At 42.5% G+C, this 19,207-nt stretch overlaps 1 protein-coding gene across 1 annotated transcript in view; it reads left to right on the top strand.

Moving 5' to 3' along the window:
• CDC123 (cell division cycle 123) overlaps positions 1 to 15,752 on the top strand; it is a 107,605-nt gene extending 91,853 nt beyond the window's left edge. The window contains exons 12-13 of the mRNA XM_040413207.1: positions 6,381 to 6,518; positions 15,301 to 15,752. Coding sequence (XP_040269141.1) covers positions 6,381 to 6,518; positions 15,301 to 15,336 — 174 coding nt within the window. The 3' untranslated portion in view covers positions 15,337 to 15,752. The remainder of the gene's footprint in view (positions 1 to 6,380; positions 6,519 to 15,300) is intronic.
• The last annotated feature ends 3,455 nt before the right edge of the window (positions 15,753 to 19,207 follow it).

The raw sequence follows: 19,207 nt of genomic DNA, 5'->3' as shown, positions 1-19,207 counted from the left end.
CAAGCTCCGCTCCTTTCTGTAGTGAACCCCTACTTTGCTCCTTTGCCACTGCCTGACCCTGTCAGTCAAAGCAGTAAAGGAGAGGCTGGCCACAAAAAGGAGCATTTTTTCATCTAAGCCAGGGATGCCCAACCTGCGGGTCTCCAGCTTTTCCAGAACTATAACCCCCAGCATGCCTGGACAGACTACAGATATTAGGGCATGCAGGGAGTTGTAGTTTTGCAACAGCTGGAGGGTCGCAGGTTGAGCATCCCTGATCTAAGCATTTTAAAAGCCATATTTTCTTTTCCATTGACACAGCTGTTTGATGGATTGTTTGAGGGACAAGTTGTATTTTTTTAATGGAATCATTTAGGGTACGGCTAAGGAATTACATTCGCTGTGTGGTAAAAGTGACATAACTTTATTCTTGTTGGGGCAAAACCCCCTACTTCTATGATTGTCGAGGTCCCAATTGATGTGGAAGTACGAGCGCTCGGAGAACTGACACAGACACAAGTAGCAGCTAAATCAGGTTCCGATTTATTACACACAAGCATACATCTTTATAACACTACAGACAAACATAGACAAAGAAGGCACACCGCCAAGGGGGGGGGAATTGAAACTAGTGATTTCATTAGTTATTCATATAAGGCAATACTTCCGCACCATACTAACATGGTTTAATGGTCTCAAGTTTAGCATTCTTTAGCAGCACATCATGAAACACAGAAAGAACAGAATCTTTCCCATTAAAGCTACAGGGAGGCATGTACTTTTCCTTATACGTAAATGTTGTTTACTCCTGCTTTAAGCAGAACTGCTAATTCTTTGTATAGCTTTCTTGCATGCCAAAGGTTGATAAGGGAGCGACTACCTTGACCGTGTAGCTAGAACATTTGGTCTATACACAGAAACTACCACGTTCTCGCAGCTGGCTGAGTAATTTTCCACATATGCACAAGATGGAGGAAATACTTATACAAAATGAATTCTCATCCCTCACAATTCCCCCATTTTGAGATATCTTGGAACTGACATCTTAACCCAGAGGTACTTCAGTTGGGATAGGCCCAACTGCCAGCCGGAGGCCAGATTCCCTCCCAGGTATCAATGCAGTTCCCAAGACCTTTCAATAATCCTGGTAGTTTTTCCTTTTGGTACAGAACCTATTGGCACACATAAACACAAGCTTAATCACAGCATATACTACTATGATAATCAACACTAGCATTATTGTTTATAAAATTCCCACCAACCACCATGTTATGGGGAGAGGGACTGCAGTGGAATTATACTTTTTGATCATCAGGCCCTGGTCTTCTTTGTGAGACAAACTGCCAATATTACGACATATAAATAAATTCTTTAAAAATCTAAGGGATTGCCAGATAAGGCATAGTTGTTGAAGTCACGGGACTGTGAGTACAGATCCAATAGTCTTTAATTTTTCTGTCAGTGTCATTGAGTCCTCTAAACAGCACCTGGTGGTGTCGGATAAGTGCATTGTCCCAATCATCCTTCAGTTGTTGGTACAGGGCCGTTCCCAGGATCAGAGTGGCTGTCAGCAGGAGGATCTTCATCCTCAGGCTTCAGAACTTTCTTGCAGTGAGAAACGTGTATCCAGTTAGGCTTTCCTTCAACCTTTAGGCCTTATTCACACGTCCGTTGTTTCTTTCCTGATCTGTTCCGTTTGCTGAACAGATCTGGACCCATTCATTTTCAATGGGTCCTGAAAAAAAACGGACAGCTCAATGTCTGATTTTTTTTCAGGACCCATTGAAAATGAATGGGTCCAGATCTGGTCCAGATCTGTTCAGCAAAAAACGGAACAGATCAGGAAAGAAACAACGGACATGTGAATGGACCCTTACTGCTGCATGAGTAGTCAACAGGACTTGGAAAGGACCATCAAATCTGGGATCCAGGCCTTTACTCACATGTCCTGGTTGAAGACTGTGTGTTCCTTCTACTGAATCTGGAAGGAAAGCAATCACTTGTTTATAGGTGTGCTCAAGCCTCTTTGTGAGGGCCCACATTTAGCTTGTTAGGCTATCATTGTTCATTTGCAACTGTTGTGGAAAATACAATCCTAATCTGGGGGCGCTTCCAAACAGAATCTTAAATGGGGATAATCCTGTCTTTCTGTTTGGAGTGGTCCTGACTGAGTATAAGGCTAAAATCAAACACTGGCCAAGGCCGCTGAGTTTCCTGAATGGCTTTCTGGATTTTAAATTTAAGCATGCCATTCAGGTGCTCAACGCGGCCGCTGCTTTGGGGGTGGTATGCTGTATGAAAAGCTTGGGTGAAGCCCAAAGCCTGCATCACTTCCCTCATTACTTCTCCTGTGAAGTGGGAACCCCTGTCTAATTCAATAACTTCAGGGACACCATAGCATCACACCAGTTCACTGACCAGCTTCTTTGCATTTGCCTTTGCTACTGGGAAGGCTTCCGGCCACCCTGAAAAGAGATCAACACACACAAGGACAAATTCATATACTCCTGCCTTAGGCAGTTGTATATAGTCTAACTGCAGTCTCTGGAATGGGTAAAATGGCCTGGGGGTGTGCTTGCTTGGAGTCTTCACCACTTGACCGGGATTGTTCAATGTACAGACCATACATCCTTGTACAAACCGAGCTGCTACTGTGGAAAATCCTGGAGCAATCCACCCTGCATTAACCATACGTACTATGGCACCTTTTGATAGGTGAGTGGGCCTCCTGAGCCATAGCTGGGTATAGAGGGTGTGGTAGACAAATTGTGTCCTTGTTTCTTCAAATTCCATGTTTATCAGGTTTGGCCCCTTGTTTGCCCAAAGTTCTTTTTCCTCAAGAGGGGCTTGTTCGAGCATTCTTGTTCGAGCAAATGTACTTACTGAAATGTCCTCGGGTCTCAAGGCTCTCACTGGGGAGGCGTCAGCATTTAGTGGCTGGAGTTCAGCTCGTTTGGCTGCCTTGTTTGCTCAATTATTGCCTTTTGCTTTCACCGTCGTACATCTTGCCTTTACCTTAATAATACCAACCTCCTCTGGTAATAACAGAGAGTTCATAAGGTCAAGTACAGAGTCTTTATTTTTTATTGGCTGGCCTGCTGATGTTAGAAAGTCTCTAGCCCGCCATATGGGTCCATAGTCATGTGCAATACCAAAAGCATACCTTGAGTCCGTGTAGATGTTCACCTTCCCCGCCAATTTACACGCCTCAGTGAGTGCCTTCAGCTCCACCTCTTGTGCTGACATGTGAGGTGGGAGTGGTTCAGCTATCCCTACCTCATGCTGTGTGACCACTGCATATCCAGTGTAGAACCGGCCGTCATCTTCCATGAACCTGCTTCCATCTACAAAATACTCAATCAGCGTTATCAAGGGGTTTTCATGTACATGATTAAATCCTGACGTTTCTTGTTGCATTAATTGTACACAGTCATTGGAGATCATATTCCATTGTGTCATTTAGGAAGCTGCCTGTACCTCCTATACCCCCTTTCCCCATTTCTGAATCTTTGATTAGTAACAAAGTAGCAGCATTCAGAGTAGTACATCTTTTGAAAGAAATGTTAGTGGGCATGAAGAGTGCACACTGGAGTCTAAGTTGCCTAGCCATAGAAATATGCTTAGGTTGAACCTGTGTTAATATGCCCTGCATGTTATGAGGTGTTTGTACAATCACCGGGTAGTCTAACACAATTTCAGCGGCTTTTTCTATCATTGCTTGCTCTAGCGTCTCTAGCTACAGGATCTAATCTACCTGAGAAGTACGTCACTGGCCACTGGCGGTCATTATGTTTTTGAGTCCGTACAGCCCTCCTGTGACCTTGCATTTCTGAACAAAACAGGTGAAATTTCTCATCATATTTTGAAATGGTCGGGGCCGAGGTTATACACAGTTTTTGTGAAAATTATTTACTGCTTCTTCTGTGAGGTGAAATGGGTCAGATGACAGACAATCAGAGGCTGCATTAACATGGAGGCATGTCTAATCCAGGGGCGACAGTATGACACCAGCTCCAAAAACACCCTTAGGCTTTTTGCTCTTTTGGGCACTTGTATCCTTTCAACAGCCTCCTTTATTTCTGTGGTAAGATGGCGAGCTCAGTGGGAGATGCAGTGTCCTAGAAATACAACTTTGTTTTTACAAAACTGCAGCTTCTGCTTTGAGGCTTTACATCCGTTCTGATGCAAAAAGACCAGGAGGGATATGTTTGCTTCGGAGCAAGTCTAATTGTCTTAATCACACAGAAGCAAATAATCCATGTATTGTAACAGGACCACTGAGCCAGGCGGTACCCAGTTTGTAAGGACAGATTGCAGAGCCTGTGTATACATGGTCGGGAGTTTTGTGCACCTTGAGGTAAGACAGTCCAGGTATACTGGTTACCCTTAAATGTAAGGGCAAACAGACACTGACAGGCTTGGTGCAGCGGGACACTAAAGAAGGCATTTGCCAAATCTATGGCTGTAAAACATGTAGCAGTGGATATGACTTGTGACAACTATTGGCACTATTGGAGTTTGTAATACTGTAACCTTGTTGACTTCTCTAAGATCATGAATCATCCTGTAACTGACAGGCTGTCCCTTATCTATCTGTTTTCTTTTTTATTGATAACACTGATTGAGGGCTGTACGGACTCAAAAACATCTGCCATCTCTTGTGCATGACTAAGGGGGTATTGCTTCACTTGAGGGGACTGACATCCTGGCCTGAGATACACCATAGCCGGAGACACAGGGAGTCTTCCAATGTCTGTTTTAGATGTTGCTCAAAAATCCTTCGGTACCACCTCAAGAATAGCCTGTTCTACAAGAGTTAATTCTGATGGTTCAGTCTCAGGCAGGGCCAGTGTCACTATTAAGGGACATAGAACTTCTTCTGGGGCCCCAAAATCTACACAGGTAGTGCCATCGGGTTCAGAGTGTATGTGGGCTCCCAGTGTTTGCAAAACATCAGTCCCTAAAAGAGGGTCTGGCAGGTTTTCTTTAACTAACAATTGGGTCACAACCATACTGTCTTTTATCTTTAGTTTAACTGGCTCAGATTCACAGACAAAAACTGTTTCCCCTGGGAATCCCGCAGCCGGTACATGCCACGGGGTTAACTGATGTGGCCGCAAGAAATTCTGGTCTACTACTGTTTTGGCTGCCTACGTGTCAACCAGGAATGGTACTGCTTTTCTGTTACCTATGGATACAGGTATATGAAGTTATGGGTCCTTTTCTTCAGTTTTTGTGAGCAGTACCTGTACAGGGTTGCCAATTTCCTAGCAGGGGTAAAAATAGCAGTGGAGGTCTGTTGATCTCCACTGTCAGTATCATTGGGTGCTTCCCTTTGCTGACGCGGAGCACGTCAATCTCGTTTTATGTGGCCAGGTTTCCCAAAGTTATAACATCTAAAATCTCTACGGGGTCTTTTGACATATTTGACTGGAACCAAACCCCAGTTCGGGAAATGTTTTTTTACAGTATAAATCAATTTCTGAAGTTGTTATGCGAAGTCTTGCGAGACTTCGCGAAGTAATAACTTCGGCTCATCGGAGCCAATGCATTCTAATACTGTACAGAGCGCTCTCTCTGTACAGTATTGAAACAAAGTTTTATGCGAATCAAGTTCGGATGTTTCATTCGAAGTCTATTCGCTCATCCCTAGCAGAAATCAAAACTGAAGCCTTTAAGAGGCATTCCGTTTAGATCCGTCATAATAGAAGTCGACAGGACTTTGTTTCCACCTGCATAACAGAAACCAGATACAGAAAATACAGAAGCAATCCTGGTCTTGTTTTAAAGCTTTGATTTTATACTACTTGAGATATAGGTGATTGAAACGAGGGGAGGTCAAGGTAACATGCTGACTCGCTGCAGACAGTGAAAGAGAGACATAGGTCTTCCTTTCCTTATACAACCATAGGTGACTTCAGGGGAGGGATAACATGGACTTCTGTGCATGTTATCACCTTCCACTCTATATCATATATCTATGTAATTCCCAATATTTGCGAAAATTGGTTGGAGCATACCAGTGGTTCTGGCATTTCTTTAATGTATATAGTAATGAATAAACATGTGCGCAATGTATAAATGTCTCACATCTTACAGTTTTTTACACGGTATATTGTATTTCTAAAAAGATATTTTGATAACATAGTAGCTGACATGCAGTTTTAGCACACTGGTGCACTGAGGCTGGCAGTTACCAAGGTCACAGGACCAAGCCACTTTCTAACAGAGACCCGACGCAGCTGGCAACAGGGCCGTGGCCCTGGAATGGTGGTACTGCAGACAGGTGAATGTTTTTATTTTTTTAATTGGGCTCAGGTCGTGATGATTGGGTTGGTCGACTCCTAGGCCTGATAACCCCTTTAACTTGTTCATAACCTTTCTTTTTCTTTTTTTCCCAGGACTGCCCTACTTTCCGCTTTACAACCAGTGAAGTCACAGTCCAACCCAGCCCTTACTTGAGTTACCGTTTGCCGAAAGATTTTATTGATCTTTCTACAGGAGAAGATGCACATAAGCTTATTGATTTACTTAAACTGGTGAGTAATCCATTCAATTTGTGTGATTCAGCATCCATTTGCCTCAATAGCAACTTTGTTATTTTGTTGTCATTATTACTATTACATGCCTTTTTTATCTGGCATCTGATAGTCCAGCATATTTTTTATGCAGATCCAAAAATTCATCTGGATTCTCATAAAATAGAAGTTGAACACTGAGTAGAATTAACCAATTTCTAAATTCCTTTGATTCAAAAACAAAATAATTGAATTTCATTTCAGATTTTTTAATGAAGGTTTATTGCTAGTGATAAATGCATATTGTATATTAACATTTATTTTGGATTTCCTCGGACATAGGATTACCTAGTATACAAGTGAAACTCAAAAAATTTGAATATAATGCAAAAGTTCATTTATTTCAGTAATGCAACTTTATAGGAGTTGCATTAATGCAATTTACAATTACAATATTGTGAAAAGGTTCAATAAACGTGTCACACTCTAGTCAGCTAATTAATCCATACCCCCTGAGCAAGGGTACCGGAGATTGTGACTTTGGGGTTTTCATAAGCTGTAAGTCATAATCATCCAAATTATAACAAATAAAGGCTTGAAATATCTCGCTTTGCATGTCATGAGTCTATCTCATGTATTAGTTTCACCTTTTAAGTTGCATTACTGAAATAAATGAACTTTGCACAATATTCTAATTTTTCGAGTTTCACCTGTATGTCAGGTCAGTTAATTCTGTGAATGATGAAGATGACAGTGGATGTAGGTTAAGATGCTAAGGAATGTTATATTACTATTTCTCTACATGTCTACTCCTTCAATTGATATCAGCAGAGAGGACTGCAGTAGCTGTATCCCATACTGAAATTGATTTTGTAGCTTGAGGCCTAGTTCACACATCAGTGTTTTGGTCAATGATTTCCATCAGTGACTGTTTGCCAAACAACAGGAGTGGTGTCTACACAGGGATAGTGTATAATGGAAAGATTTGCACCTATTCTAGATTATAAACTTGAATTTCCAAACTGTAGTGTGACAAAGCGGCTTTTAATTAAAACCTTTAAGATACACTCTGGTGCTCCGAATCAAGGTACCCCCCAGGGGTTAATATCCACGTGTGGCTGAGAGACTAGACGCTGACACATAGATGGTCAATGCAATCTCTACTTTATTACAGAAAGTAAGCGGTATATACATCTTCAGAAAAGGGCAGTACTTTCTGAGGCCCAGGCATTATTTCATTGGCTCAAAAGGAAGAAGAGATAGGAGAAGAAGAGATAACACTCTAGCATCTGCGCACTGTGCACTACTTTGGAATGTGAACTAATGTAAACATCTGGTTATCGCTGCCATGTTGTAATGGCATCTATCCTAACAATAATACTGCACACGTCATATATGACACTTCAAAAAGGTGTTCTTCTATAGGCAGTGAGTAATATGTGTGTATCATATTCATCCAGCCAAGGGATTGGCTTTAGCATCCTTTCACAGTGCACACATCTTCTTCAAAGCATTTGTGGGGAGATAGAAGACAAACACTGCCCACAGCACAGTTCTTTGCCCCCCCTTCGTCTCCTCATAGTGCTGCATAACTAACAGCAGAATGGAGAGGGGGGAGGCTCCTAAGATGATAATAAGAGGTTTGTAACAACTTAAGATTAACCAGTTACAGTCCTAGAGATACAAAAAATACAGAATAAAATTCACACATCTCTAACAAGTGCATATCATACATATTGAAGGCATGATTTACTTCTTCACATACAAATGGCTGGCTCACCGTTAGACAGAGAAAATACTATTTATTCACATCAGATTAAAAACATATAAACACACACCAAAAACTCATCAATAGGGGGGCGGGGCCTAGCCACAGAAGCAGATGGTAGCGTGATGCTGTAGCTCCTCTGCACCCGAGCATTGAATACCCAATTTACAGCAAGCCACCGGACCTAATAATGGTGAAATACGGGAAGGAGAGGGGACCTGATCAGCTGGACACCAGCAGACCCCGAAAAAAGCAGGATATGCAGAAATTTCTTAAGAGAGGAGCAGGGGCATGTAGCGAGACCCAGGATGGCGGAGGTCTCCCTTATGGCGCCACACAGAGCTGATGATTCCGAACCAGAGAGCATCCTGGAGACGGAGAGAGAAGACCCCGATAATACCAATATTTCAAGAGCTTTTCTCACAAAGACACTGGAACAAGCGCTGAAACCGGTTCTAGCCTTCTAGCCGAACTTTCAGATATAAAGGCAGAACTGTCACAAGTAGGAAACCGGGTGGAATCCCTGGAGAATGTGGCCACAGATATGGTGGTGCACTCCACAGCACTAGCAGGCCAACTAAATACGCACACTGAAGAAATCAGCAGGGCCCTATTTATGATAGAGGACCAAGAAAATCGGAGCAGGCGGAGAAACATACGGATTAAAGGGCTCCCAGCGCTTTGGGCCGCAGAAGCCCTACATAAGGTGGCAATGGAACTGTTTACAGACCTGGTAGGTCAAGAAAGAGCACAATCCATAGTAATTGAGCGCATTCACCAAGCACTGAGACCGCCACCAAAGCCATTGGAGAGACCGCGGGATGTGATCTGTGGCCTCTTATCATATGTCGATACGGCAAGCCTACTATCTGCAGCCAGGGAGAGGCATAGAATTTCCTACGAAGGAGCTGACCTGGCATTTTATCAAGATGTAGCCCCGTCCACACTGGCCAAAAGACGTCTGCTCAAACCACTTCTGGAAACACTCCGAAAAGCTAAGTTGCCCTACTAATGGCTTTATCCATTCGGTCTGTCTATAATAAAAAAAGGCAGACGCATTACCATCCACACGGCAGATGATCTGGAGAAAGCCTGGCAGCTACTTGAAATACCTCCGGTGGAAGTTCCATCCTGGCTACTAATCCCATCTAACACCTACCTGCCAGCATTTCCTCACCTGGACCGCTGGAATAAAGTCGTCAAGCACAAGCCTCTGAAGCACTATAAGCTGGCGGACAAGGCAGCACCTCAGCCAACCTGAGATCTCCATTGAAATGGACTGGCTGTGTGACGGCATGAAGAAGTCGGCTGGTGGAGGAGAGGGGACCGGAGGCACATGGCGGTTTTGAGATACTTGGGGGGTTGGGGGGATGCCCTCATGGACAGGATCGACTGCATTGCCAAGCCGATAGAATGGAAACTCCACGGAGATGGTCTGCTCTCGGGGGTTCTTCCGCCCACCCCCCTTCACCTTTCTCCCGCTGACTTTATGAAACCTGAGAGAGAAATCCTCGGCGCCATTTTTTCTCACGTGCCTTATGTTAGCCGACTGTTGATTTAGCTTATGGTACTCTATCTTTTCTTTTTAATTCCTGCCTTTCTGTCCTCCTTTTCTTCTTACTGCCCTATTTTTCGTTTGGTGCACAAACAAAAAAAGAAGATGAAAAAGGAACCTGTATCTCTGGTGTCCCAGGAGACAAAACAGCTTGCTGTGTGAGATATAGATTCATATCTTAGGTTTTGCACGTAGAAGAATGTCCTCATGGGCTGTACCTCCAATGCATCCTATGAGGATTAATATGCGATAATCAACTTCTCCCGGTTCGTTGGTCATTATACTGTTATTGTTTTTGTTTTGTGTTTATATTGGGTGAATATGCTGGGGTATAGAGCTAGGAAGTTGTTAATTTACTCACCCTTGATATATAATACCGACTCATTCAAGGGTATAATCTTAGGCCCTGGTTGGCTTTTGGGTACTGGATAGCGGCCTACTTAAGGCATCTTCCCACCCTTTGCCCTTTTATTTTTCACCTCTTGCTTTCCTAGACACCAGCCCTAACCCTCCCCCACCCCTGCTCACCGCCATTGTTGTCAGTTTGTCCTTGAGACTACTGGAGACGTGAGCTTTGTTTGGCACTGTTAGACTGTACCTGAGTCTGGATCTGGTGCCGGTGTGTCTACCGGTTGTTGTGCAGGATAAAGCATTTTGAAGCAAATACATATGGTGGACATACCGATCGCCACTTTTAATATAAAGGGCATGAATTCCTCTAACAAAAGGGGTCAATTAGCACTCCTGTTGCGCAAGCTTAAATCCCCAAAAATATTTTTACAGGAGACTCACTTTGAACAGAGGATCCCGAAAGTTCCTCTATATCCATTCAAACAATGGTACCATAGTGGTCATCCCTCATCAGCATCCAAGGGTTTCCACCATATGGTTCCCTTCATTCTCCATCAACAACTAGCGGACGCGGAAGGCAGGCTGCTGATATTAAAAGGGGAAATAGGCACGCAAAAAATTACTCTAGCAAACTTCTACGCACCCAATACCTCTATGGTGACCTGGCTTTTAAAAGCTCTCGACACCTTAAAAGCATTTGCGAATGGCCCGGTAGTATTGGGCACGGATCTTAATCTAGTCCTCAATCCACAAATCGACTCCTCATCAGGAAAATCCCACATTTCTCAAAGACATCTGAGTAGACTACATAATAAATTGCAAGAATTGTCCCTTAATGACATATGGCGATACCAAAATCCGTCGGAAAAGGGATTATTCCTTCTATTCCATCCCGCATGCCTCTTTTCAGAGGTTAGACTATATTTTTGTCTCCACATCTCTATTTCAGAATTGTAGTGAGGCCAAGATAGGGGTCATTACAATCTCAGATCATGCTCCCTGTGTGGCCTCTCTTGCCCTGTCCTCCCTGTCTCGCAGGAGCTCGAATTCGAGACTAAACGAGTCATTGCTACATGGCTCCAGACACTGTGAGCAGATCAAAAACACTTTGAACACTTTCTTCTCCATTAACATCACTCCTGGTTGCAACTATCCAATTGTGTGGGAAACGCACAAAGCGGTTGTGAGGGGGAGCTTCATAGCACTGGGATCCAGGATTAAGAAGGAAAAGCAAAAAGCTATAGACTCAATTTTAGCTCAAATAGCGACACTGGAAAGAATCCATAAAAAATCCACTACCATAAAAGTGCAGGAGGACTTAATAGCCCTTAGGGTGGAGCTGAAAAAACGCTTGTTTCAGAGGGTAGCTAAAAATATGCTTTATTTCCAACATAAATTATACGCGCACGGTAACAAAGGTACTAAAATGATGACCTCTCTACTGAAAAAAGCCAAACAATCATCTTACATATCCAAAAACTCATCAATAGTTCACAGTCTAGGTCCCAAGTTTTTTTACCTAGTTGCGGAGCTCACGCAAATAGGGATATAGATAATTCAACCATGCAGTATCAAAGATAGATATAAAAATTAATATAAAATATACAAATATAAAATTCATCGGTGCATGTTTAATTACTCATTCATAGTTACAATAACTCCGTTGTAGTCCTCCTCAAGGTTATTTGTAATTTGAATAATGCCAACAATAGTTCATATATTAGTACGCTTTCCACTCCTTTTGCTTTTAATATGAAAGCAGTTTTTGCTGGTCATTATTCGGTGGCTGCAGTCCTGTGTCATTCTTATTGTAAGGGATCGTCTCTTTTCTTATTGTAAGGGGTCACACTCACAGATATCTTCGCAGACACGATTATAATGTCCAAACTCTTGCTTTATTTCAGACACTTTTAGCAAAGCACATGTTAAGAAGTCGCAGCTTCAACTTATCACGTGTGACATCCACACAAAATAACAAACCCTTGCCCGGCTAGGCTCTAACTAAACACAAGTGTATCCCTGACTCCTCTAGAGAGCCCTGTTCACACATGGAACACAAATGCGGCTTACCTCAGCCATTCAGTCCAGCAACCTCCAGGCTGTGACACTTCAATACCTTTTGGGGGATTGTGGCCTCGTGATCCTTGTTTCACAGGCGTCACCGCGTCCCCCAAAGTTCAGGCTATCGCCTAGCCTCGTGGCCCTTTAGCCCACCCGGCTGAGACCACTCACACAGAGCTTTACCAGGAATCTGCTTCACAAGACACTCCAGAGTGAGACACACCCAAGATCCAGTAGCAGGATTAAATAGGATCCCTTTACATGAGCATGCCCTAAGTCCCGGACTGGAACCTGGGGAAACAACACCTCCATGTTCACATTGCCACATTATATTAAGTGCTTGTGTTGGACACCAATGTTGGATTGAATATCCAGGCTATCGGGTTACCTGCCCTGTATATATTACCTGGACACGTTGTCTCTCAACAGCTCCCGCCGTCCACTTTTCCTGTGTCTTTCAATTTTAATATAGGAGGATTATAACAATGTCTATTTTCGCTCACCTTTGTTTTTGTGGTATTATGTAGAAATGGGACCAATCGCTCTTTTATATAGAGCTCTATTTTTTTCAAGAAAACCTGAACCGGACTGTGAGATTAAGTTTCCATAATACCATGGAAACTTATCATTACCATAATACACACTATGCGTTTTTCCCTAACAACATGATACTGCACTATATAACATAATTTTTAATAACATTGTATGAGATAAAAACAAACTGTGATATACATAGGAAAATAATAAATAAAAAAACTATGTGTTCCAGATGATAAGGGGTTAATGGGGGGCGCAGTTTATCCTCCCGTAATAGGTGACACATGTTTAATGGTAAAATAAATTTCAACGTTTCCTCTCCTTTGTTATCCGTTGATTTATCTCTTGAAAAAAATGTGTCCCTATCTAGTCTCCTTACTTTTGTCAAAGAATCATGTATGACCTCTACTGGATATTTGTATCGCGGTTGACGCTAGGGAGGCTCATCCCCGCCCAGACTTGCCATAGGCTGCTCCCCCCGACAACGGATGTTGTCATCCGCGCACGGGGAGAAGCTGCAGTGGCGGTGTGGGGACCAGGAGCAGCGCAGGAAGCGGAGAGCCAGGTAAGTACAGTGGCGGAAATAATTATTTGACCCCTCACTGATTTTGTAAGTTTGTCCAATGACAAAGAAATGAAAAGTCTCAGAACAGTATCATTTCAATGGTAGGTTTATTGTAACAGTGGCAGATAGCACATCAAAAGGAAAATCGAAAAAATAACTTTAAATAAAAGATAGCAACTGATTTGCATTTCATTGAGTGAAATAAGTATTTGAACCCCTACCAACCATTAAGAGTTCTGGCTCCCACAGAGTGGTTAGACAGTTCTACTCAATTAGTCACCCTCATTAAGGACACCTGTCTTAACTAGTCACCTGTATAAAAGACACCTGTCCACAGAATCAATCAATCAAGCAGACTCCAAACTCTCCAACATGGGAAAGACCAAAGAGCTGTCCAAGGATGTCAGAGACAAAATTGTAGACCTGCACAAGGCTGGAATGGGCTACAAAACCATTAGCAAGAAGCTGGGAGAGAAGGTGACAACTGTTGGTGCGATTGTTCGAAAATGGAAGGAGCACAAAATGACCATCAATCGACCTCGCTCTGGGGCTCCACGCAAGATCTCACCTCGTGGGGTGTCAATGGTTCTGAGAAAGGTGAAAAAGCATCCTAGAACTACACGGGAGGAGTTAGTTAATGACCTCAAATTAGCAGGGACCACAGTCACCAAGAAAACCATTGGAAACACATTACACCGCAATGGATTAAAATCCTGCAGGGCTCGCAAGGTCCCCCTGCTCAGGAAGGCACATGTGCAGGCCCGTCTGAAGTTTGCCAATGAACACCTGAATGATTCAGAGAGTGACTGGGAGAAGGTGCTGTGGTCTGATGAGACCAAAATAGAGCTCTTTGGCATTAACTCAACTCGCTGTGTTTGGAGGAAGAAAAATGCTGCCTATGACCCCCAAAACACCGTCCCCACCGTCAAGCATGGGGGTGGAAACATTTTGCTTTGGGGGTGTTTTTCTGCTAAGGGCACAGGACAACTTATTCGCATAAACGGGAAAATGGACGGAGCCATGTATCGTGAAATCCTGAGCGACAACCTCCTTCCCTCTGCCAGGAAACTGAAAATGGGTCGTGGATGGGTGTTCCAGCACGACAATGACCCAAAACATACAGCAAAGGCAACAAAGGAGTGGCTCAAGAAGAAGCACATTAAGGTCATGGAGTGGCCTAGTCAGTCTCCGGACCTTAATCCAATCGAAAACCTATGGAGGGAGCTCAAGCTCAGAGTTGCACAGAGACAGCCTCGAAACCTTAGGGATTTAGAGATGATCTGCAAAGAGGAGTGGACCAACATTCCTCCTAAAATGTGCGCAAACTTGGTCATCAATTACAAGAAACGTTTGACCTCTGTGCTTGCAAACAAGGGTTTTTCCACCAAGTATTAAGTCTTTTTTTGTTAGAGGGTTCAAATACTTATTTCACTCAATGAAATGCAAATCAGTTGCTATCTTTTATTTAAAGTTATTTTTTCGATTTTCCTTTTGATGTGCTATCTGCCACTGTTACAATAAACCTACCATTGAAATGATACTGTTCTGAGACTTTTCATTTCTTTGTCATTGGACAAACTTACAAAATCAGTGAGGGGTCAAATAATTATTTCCGCCACTGTATATTCATTGTGAGGTGCCCGCCATATGGGGGACATTTTTATAGTCTTGGATAACCCCTTTAAGTAAAAATAAATAAATAACAATTCTTAAAAGATTATGTTTAACATAAACACTCGATTTAAACAGTAGATCATTTTCGGGTGACATATTCCCTTTAAGTTCTTCAAGGCACATCACACTAAAGCATTAAAGATCCTGGCAGGATGCACCAAAATATAAGTCTTACCACAACAGATGATTGTTTTGTGTATAGACCTGAAACTGCCCTTCTAGCAGTGGAAATTTGTTTCATCAGTTTTATTTGGTAATTCCAAATCCTTTTTTTTTTTTTTTTTCCTGACAGAAAAGGAATCAACAAGAAGAGGACTCAGATGAATAGGCTGTTAATCCTTAATCCACAGAGTCTTTGTCCCGATCTTGGCTGTGCAGCAATCCCTGGACATATGCAACACAACCAGAAGGAAACCTTTTTATATCAAAAGTGCTTTGTCTTTAGTCTCATGTTCCTCCCCTCTTATATGTCAAATAATGTCAGTTTTTTTGTTTTTGCATAAGAGTGAGCTGCTGCAGTTCAGTCTAATGCTTTTACTTCCAGTTCAGTCCTTTCAGTATACGTTTAGACTTGTGGCAGTAAACTTTTGCTCCTGTCATTCATTGGTAGGCATCAGTCTGAAGTTCATGTCAGAAATGTTACTGTATAATGCTTTCCATATTTCCTCACCCATTATTAGCCATGGATAATAAACGGATATATCTTGCCTTCCTTGGTACTTCTAATAAACTATATTTCTGTTATATAGATGTGTATTTTATATGTAGAAAACTAAAAGGTTTTCCCGACAGTCCCTTTATATATTCCCAGGAAATTAGGTTTACACTTGAGTACACATGAGAAGGTGTCATGATAGTATTACACATTAAAGTGTTTTTGCCATCTCAGACATGTATGATGTCTTTATGCAGTGGCAGGGGAGGCTGGTATTACACAAACCGCCAAAGAGGCTGCATTACAGGAACAGCATAATTTTAACTCATCTGTCCAGGTTTCCGATTGGCTCTTCTACTACTCCTGCCTGCACCACACTATGGTCCAGCTCTCCTGTAGTGCAGCGCCAGGTTGCCAAGGCGGCTATTGTCCGAACATGATGTCATGGGAGGCAGATTTAAAACCACTTTCTGGTCTTGCAGACCTTCCATATTTCAGGTTTTGAGCTAGTAAATGTCTGTTGAACCCAACCTTTCAGGATTGCCTCATTGTTGCTGACTGTTGGGCCTTGTCCTGACCTACTTATTGCTTTATTCTTGCTGACATTCCCTTTGCCCTTGTATTTCTGAAACCTTTGGTTTCACGGCTTTGATTCCAGCTTGTTGTAGAATTGATTACATGGATTATTAATAAAACTGAATTTTAAAGGAGTTTTCCTAGTCTTTTATCTGATCGGTGAGGGTCTGACACCTGGATCCCTGCCGATCCAGCTGTTTGAGAAGGCACCAATGCTCGCAGTAGCACCATGGCCTTCTCTCAGCTCACAGGTGCAGCTCCATAAATTGTACAGTGGCTGTGCTTGGTGTCACAGCTCATCCCCATTCACTTCAATGGGGCTGAGCTGTGCTTAGGCCATGTGACTGATGAACGTCACCTCACAATGCCTAGGTTAAGCTTGGAGGAGGCCATGACCCTACTGCTAGCTCCAGTGCCTTCTCAAACAGCTGAATGTCGGGAGTTCTGGGTGTCAGGCCCCCATCGATCAGATACTGATGACGTATCTTGGAAGTTCCTGTATGGTGTCATGGGCAAAGCATCCTCATTGCCATGTGTTGTAATAGCCAGTGCTTCCAAAGGCTATAGCAATGCCTCATCATGGCTCCTGTCCAACATCAACAGTTCTAACTGGCTTGGTCCATTCAGCACTCTTGGACACTTTGTCATGGCTCTTGTGAGTTGGTAATGTGCAATGGTTAGTGTTGTGGGTTCAAACACAATCTAGACTGATATGCTACTTGAGTGGTCTGCCGGAGAAAGAGAACTGGCAGGAATAGCCAAGGGGACAGATGAAAATATTGAGAGTGATAGAGAGATGCTGTTTTAGTCATTGGAGATGTTACCCATGGAAATGACCCAAAGAGTGCTGAAGAGATGTTGCCCATGGCAATGGATGGGAACCAGGGTAAGGTGTTGTCAAGAAAGTGAACATCCAGAGCTGGTGTTACCCATGGGAACAGATGAAACCCAGGGAGAGATGTTTCCAAGGTAGTTGGAAGTTTTGCCCATGACAACAGACAGGTGATGAGTCATTGCCAAGACAGATGAAATTGTTGTTAATAGAGAGAGTATCCATGATAATGTGTTGCAAAAGCAGTTAACCTCAAGTCTTTCCATCATAAATGGTGGAGAAACATTGCAATGGCCATTGAAAGTGCTGCCCATGAATTACTGTAAGCTACAGGAGTGGTGGAGAGGATGCCCATGACAGTGGATTGGAATAATAATGAGGCAATGCCCTTTACAGCAATCATCAAAGGCAAGTGGTGCCTGTGGGAGCAGAAAAATGTGATGAAGAGACAATAAAGGTGGTTGGAGCCGTGACTAAGTTGAAGTGTGTTGAAAGTTACCAAGGAAGTTAGAATTGTTGGCCATTACTATGGAATTGTTCCCGCTTCGTGAAGCAAGGGTATAGGGCCCTTTGACTAGCAGCTTTGGGTGGCCATGTGTGTAAAGTGTCAGGTGACATTTTGTAGCAATTTACTAGTTATCTAGCTTCAGAAAATATTTATATGTGTTTTGGGTGCTGTTTAATATGAATGTTTTTATACAATAAATTCAGGTTTTATTTGTAGTAGGATGTGTGAAAATGCCAGAATTAAAAAGTTTCCAAGCTGTTCTGACACTGAAAGATTTAAGCTATCTCACAAAGTCTATAAAAAAAAATAGAAAGTTGTCATCTTGATTAAAATAATGTGACATAAAGGTCTTTTGATTGTACTAGTACCAAGAAAATACAAGGTGTTTCTTGAAAGACTTTTCTGTGGACATAATTAGTCCCTGACCTGTTTAGACATTTAAAGGTTATGAAAATAATTGTGGTTGTGGATTCATTAATATGTTACCATAAATGCTAAAGTTGGAAGCTACCTAGAGATCCTGTGAATAGACTGTGACTCATATGAGTTACTCATAATAACTAAATAAAGCTCTCTCAGTCTCAGGTGCTGAGGCTATAGCTATTCAACCAGGGTTAACACGAACACTTTCACTGCTCCTGTGAATACCTACACAGCTCGGTTAACCCCTTACATGGGTATTCCGGGTATAAGAGGTTATCCTATATTTGCAATATAGGGGATAATCATTAGATTGTGAGAGTCCAACCACTGGAACCCCCACTGATCATGAGAATGGGGATCCTGTACCCAGAAATGAGTGTAGCGACTGTTAGGGCAGGCACCGTGCAGCTCAATTCATTCTCTATGGGATTGCAGGAGATGGCAAGCACAGTGCTTGCTATATCTGACAATTCCATAGAGAATGATTGGAGAGATGCAACACGACTAGTGCTCGACCGGCCACTTCATTCATTTTAAGGAACTGTTTACAAATGTATCAGCTTGACATACAGCAAAAACGAGATGTGAAAAGCCCCTAACTGCTATTTTACAGTGAAACCATAATTGTCCAACTAATGAATGTTACTAATGTAAAAAACCCAAATCATGACATCACTATTACACAATCAAATATATTGATGCTAATCCGTATAGTAAATATCACAGTATATAATAAGTGTAATGTACAGTATACCAATATCTGTGAAGTCCCCATGCCTTCAGAAATGCAATTTGCTGTGTTGCATTAGATCTTGATAGCGCATGCATCAGGGAATAACTTCAAAGTACACTAGCGTAAAACTATAACCCCCACTGGTACTGCTCATCTCTACTTTTCATTGTTAAAACTGCACCACTATCAGAGAGCGGGAATACATGCACTGGATAACAGACACAAGGTCAGAAAGCCAGTTGCCTTATATTACTAGTACTGCTTCAAGATCATATGATGCAGTAACCAAATACCTACAGTGCTGACCTGAAGACACACACATGGGCTATAACCCTAGTTAGAAAATCATTTAGAAGACATAGCCGTTGTGGCTGGGGTCCATACCCTCCCACAAAGTAAGGTGTTTCATAGCAAGTAAATAAATGGTTACTTTACTGGTAACAGCAGCATATAGAAAGCAACGTTTCAACCA

The sequence above is a fragment of the Bufo bufo genome, chromosome 1, assembly GCF_905171765.1.
Source record: "Bufo bufo chromosome 1, aBufBuf1.1, whole genome shotgun sequence".
NCBI classification, from domain to species: Eukaryota; Metazoa; Chordata; class Amphibia; order Anura; family Bufonidae; genus Bufo; species Bufo bufo.
This window is presented reverse-complemented; position numbering and strand designations above follow the sequence as displayed.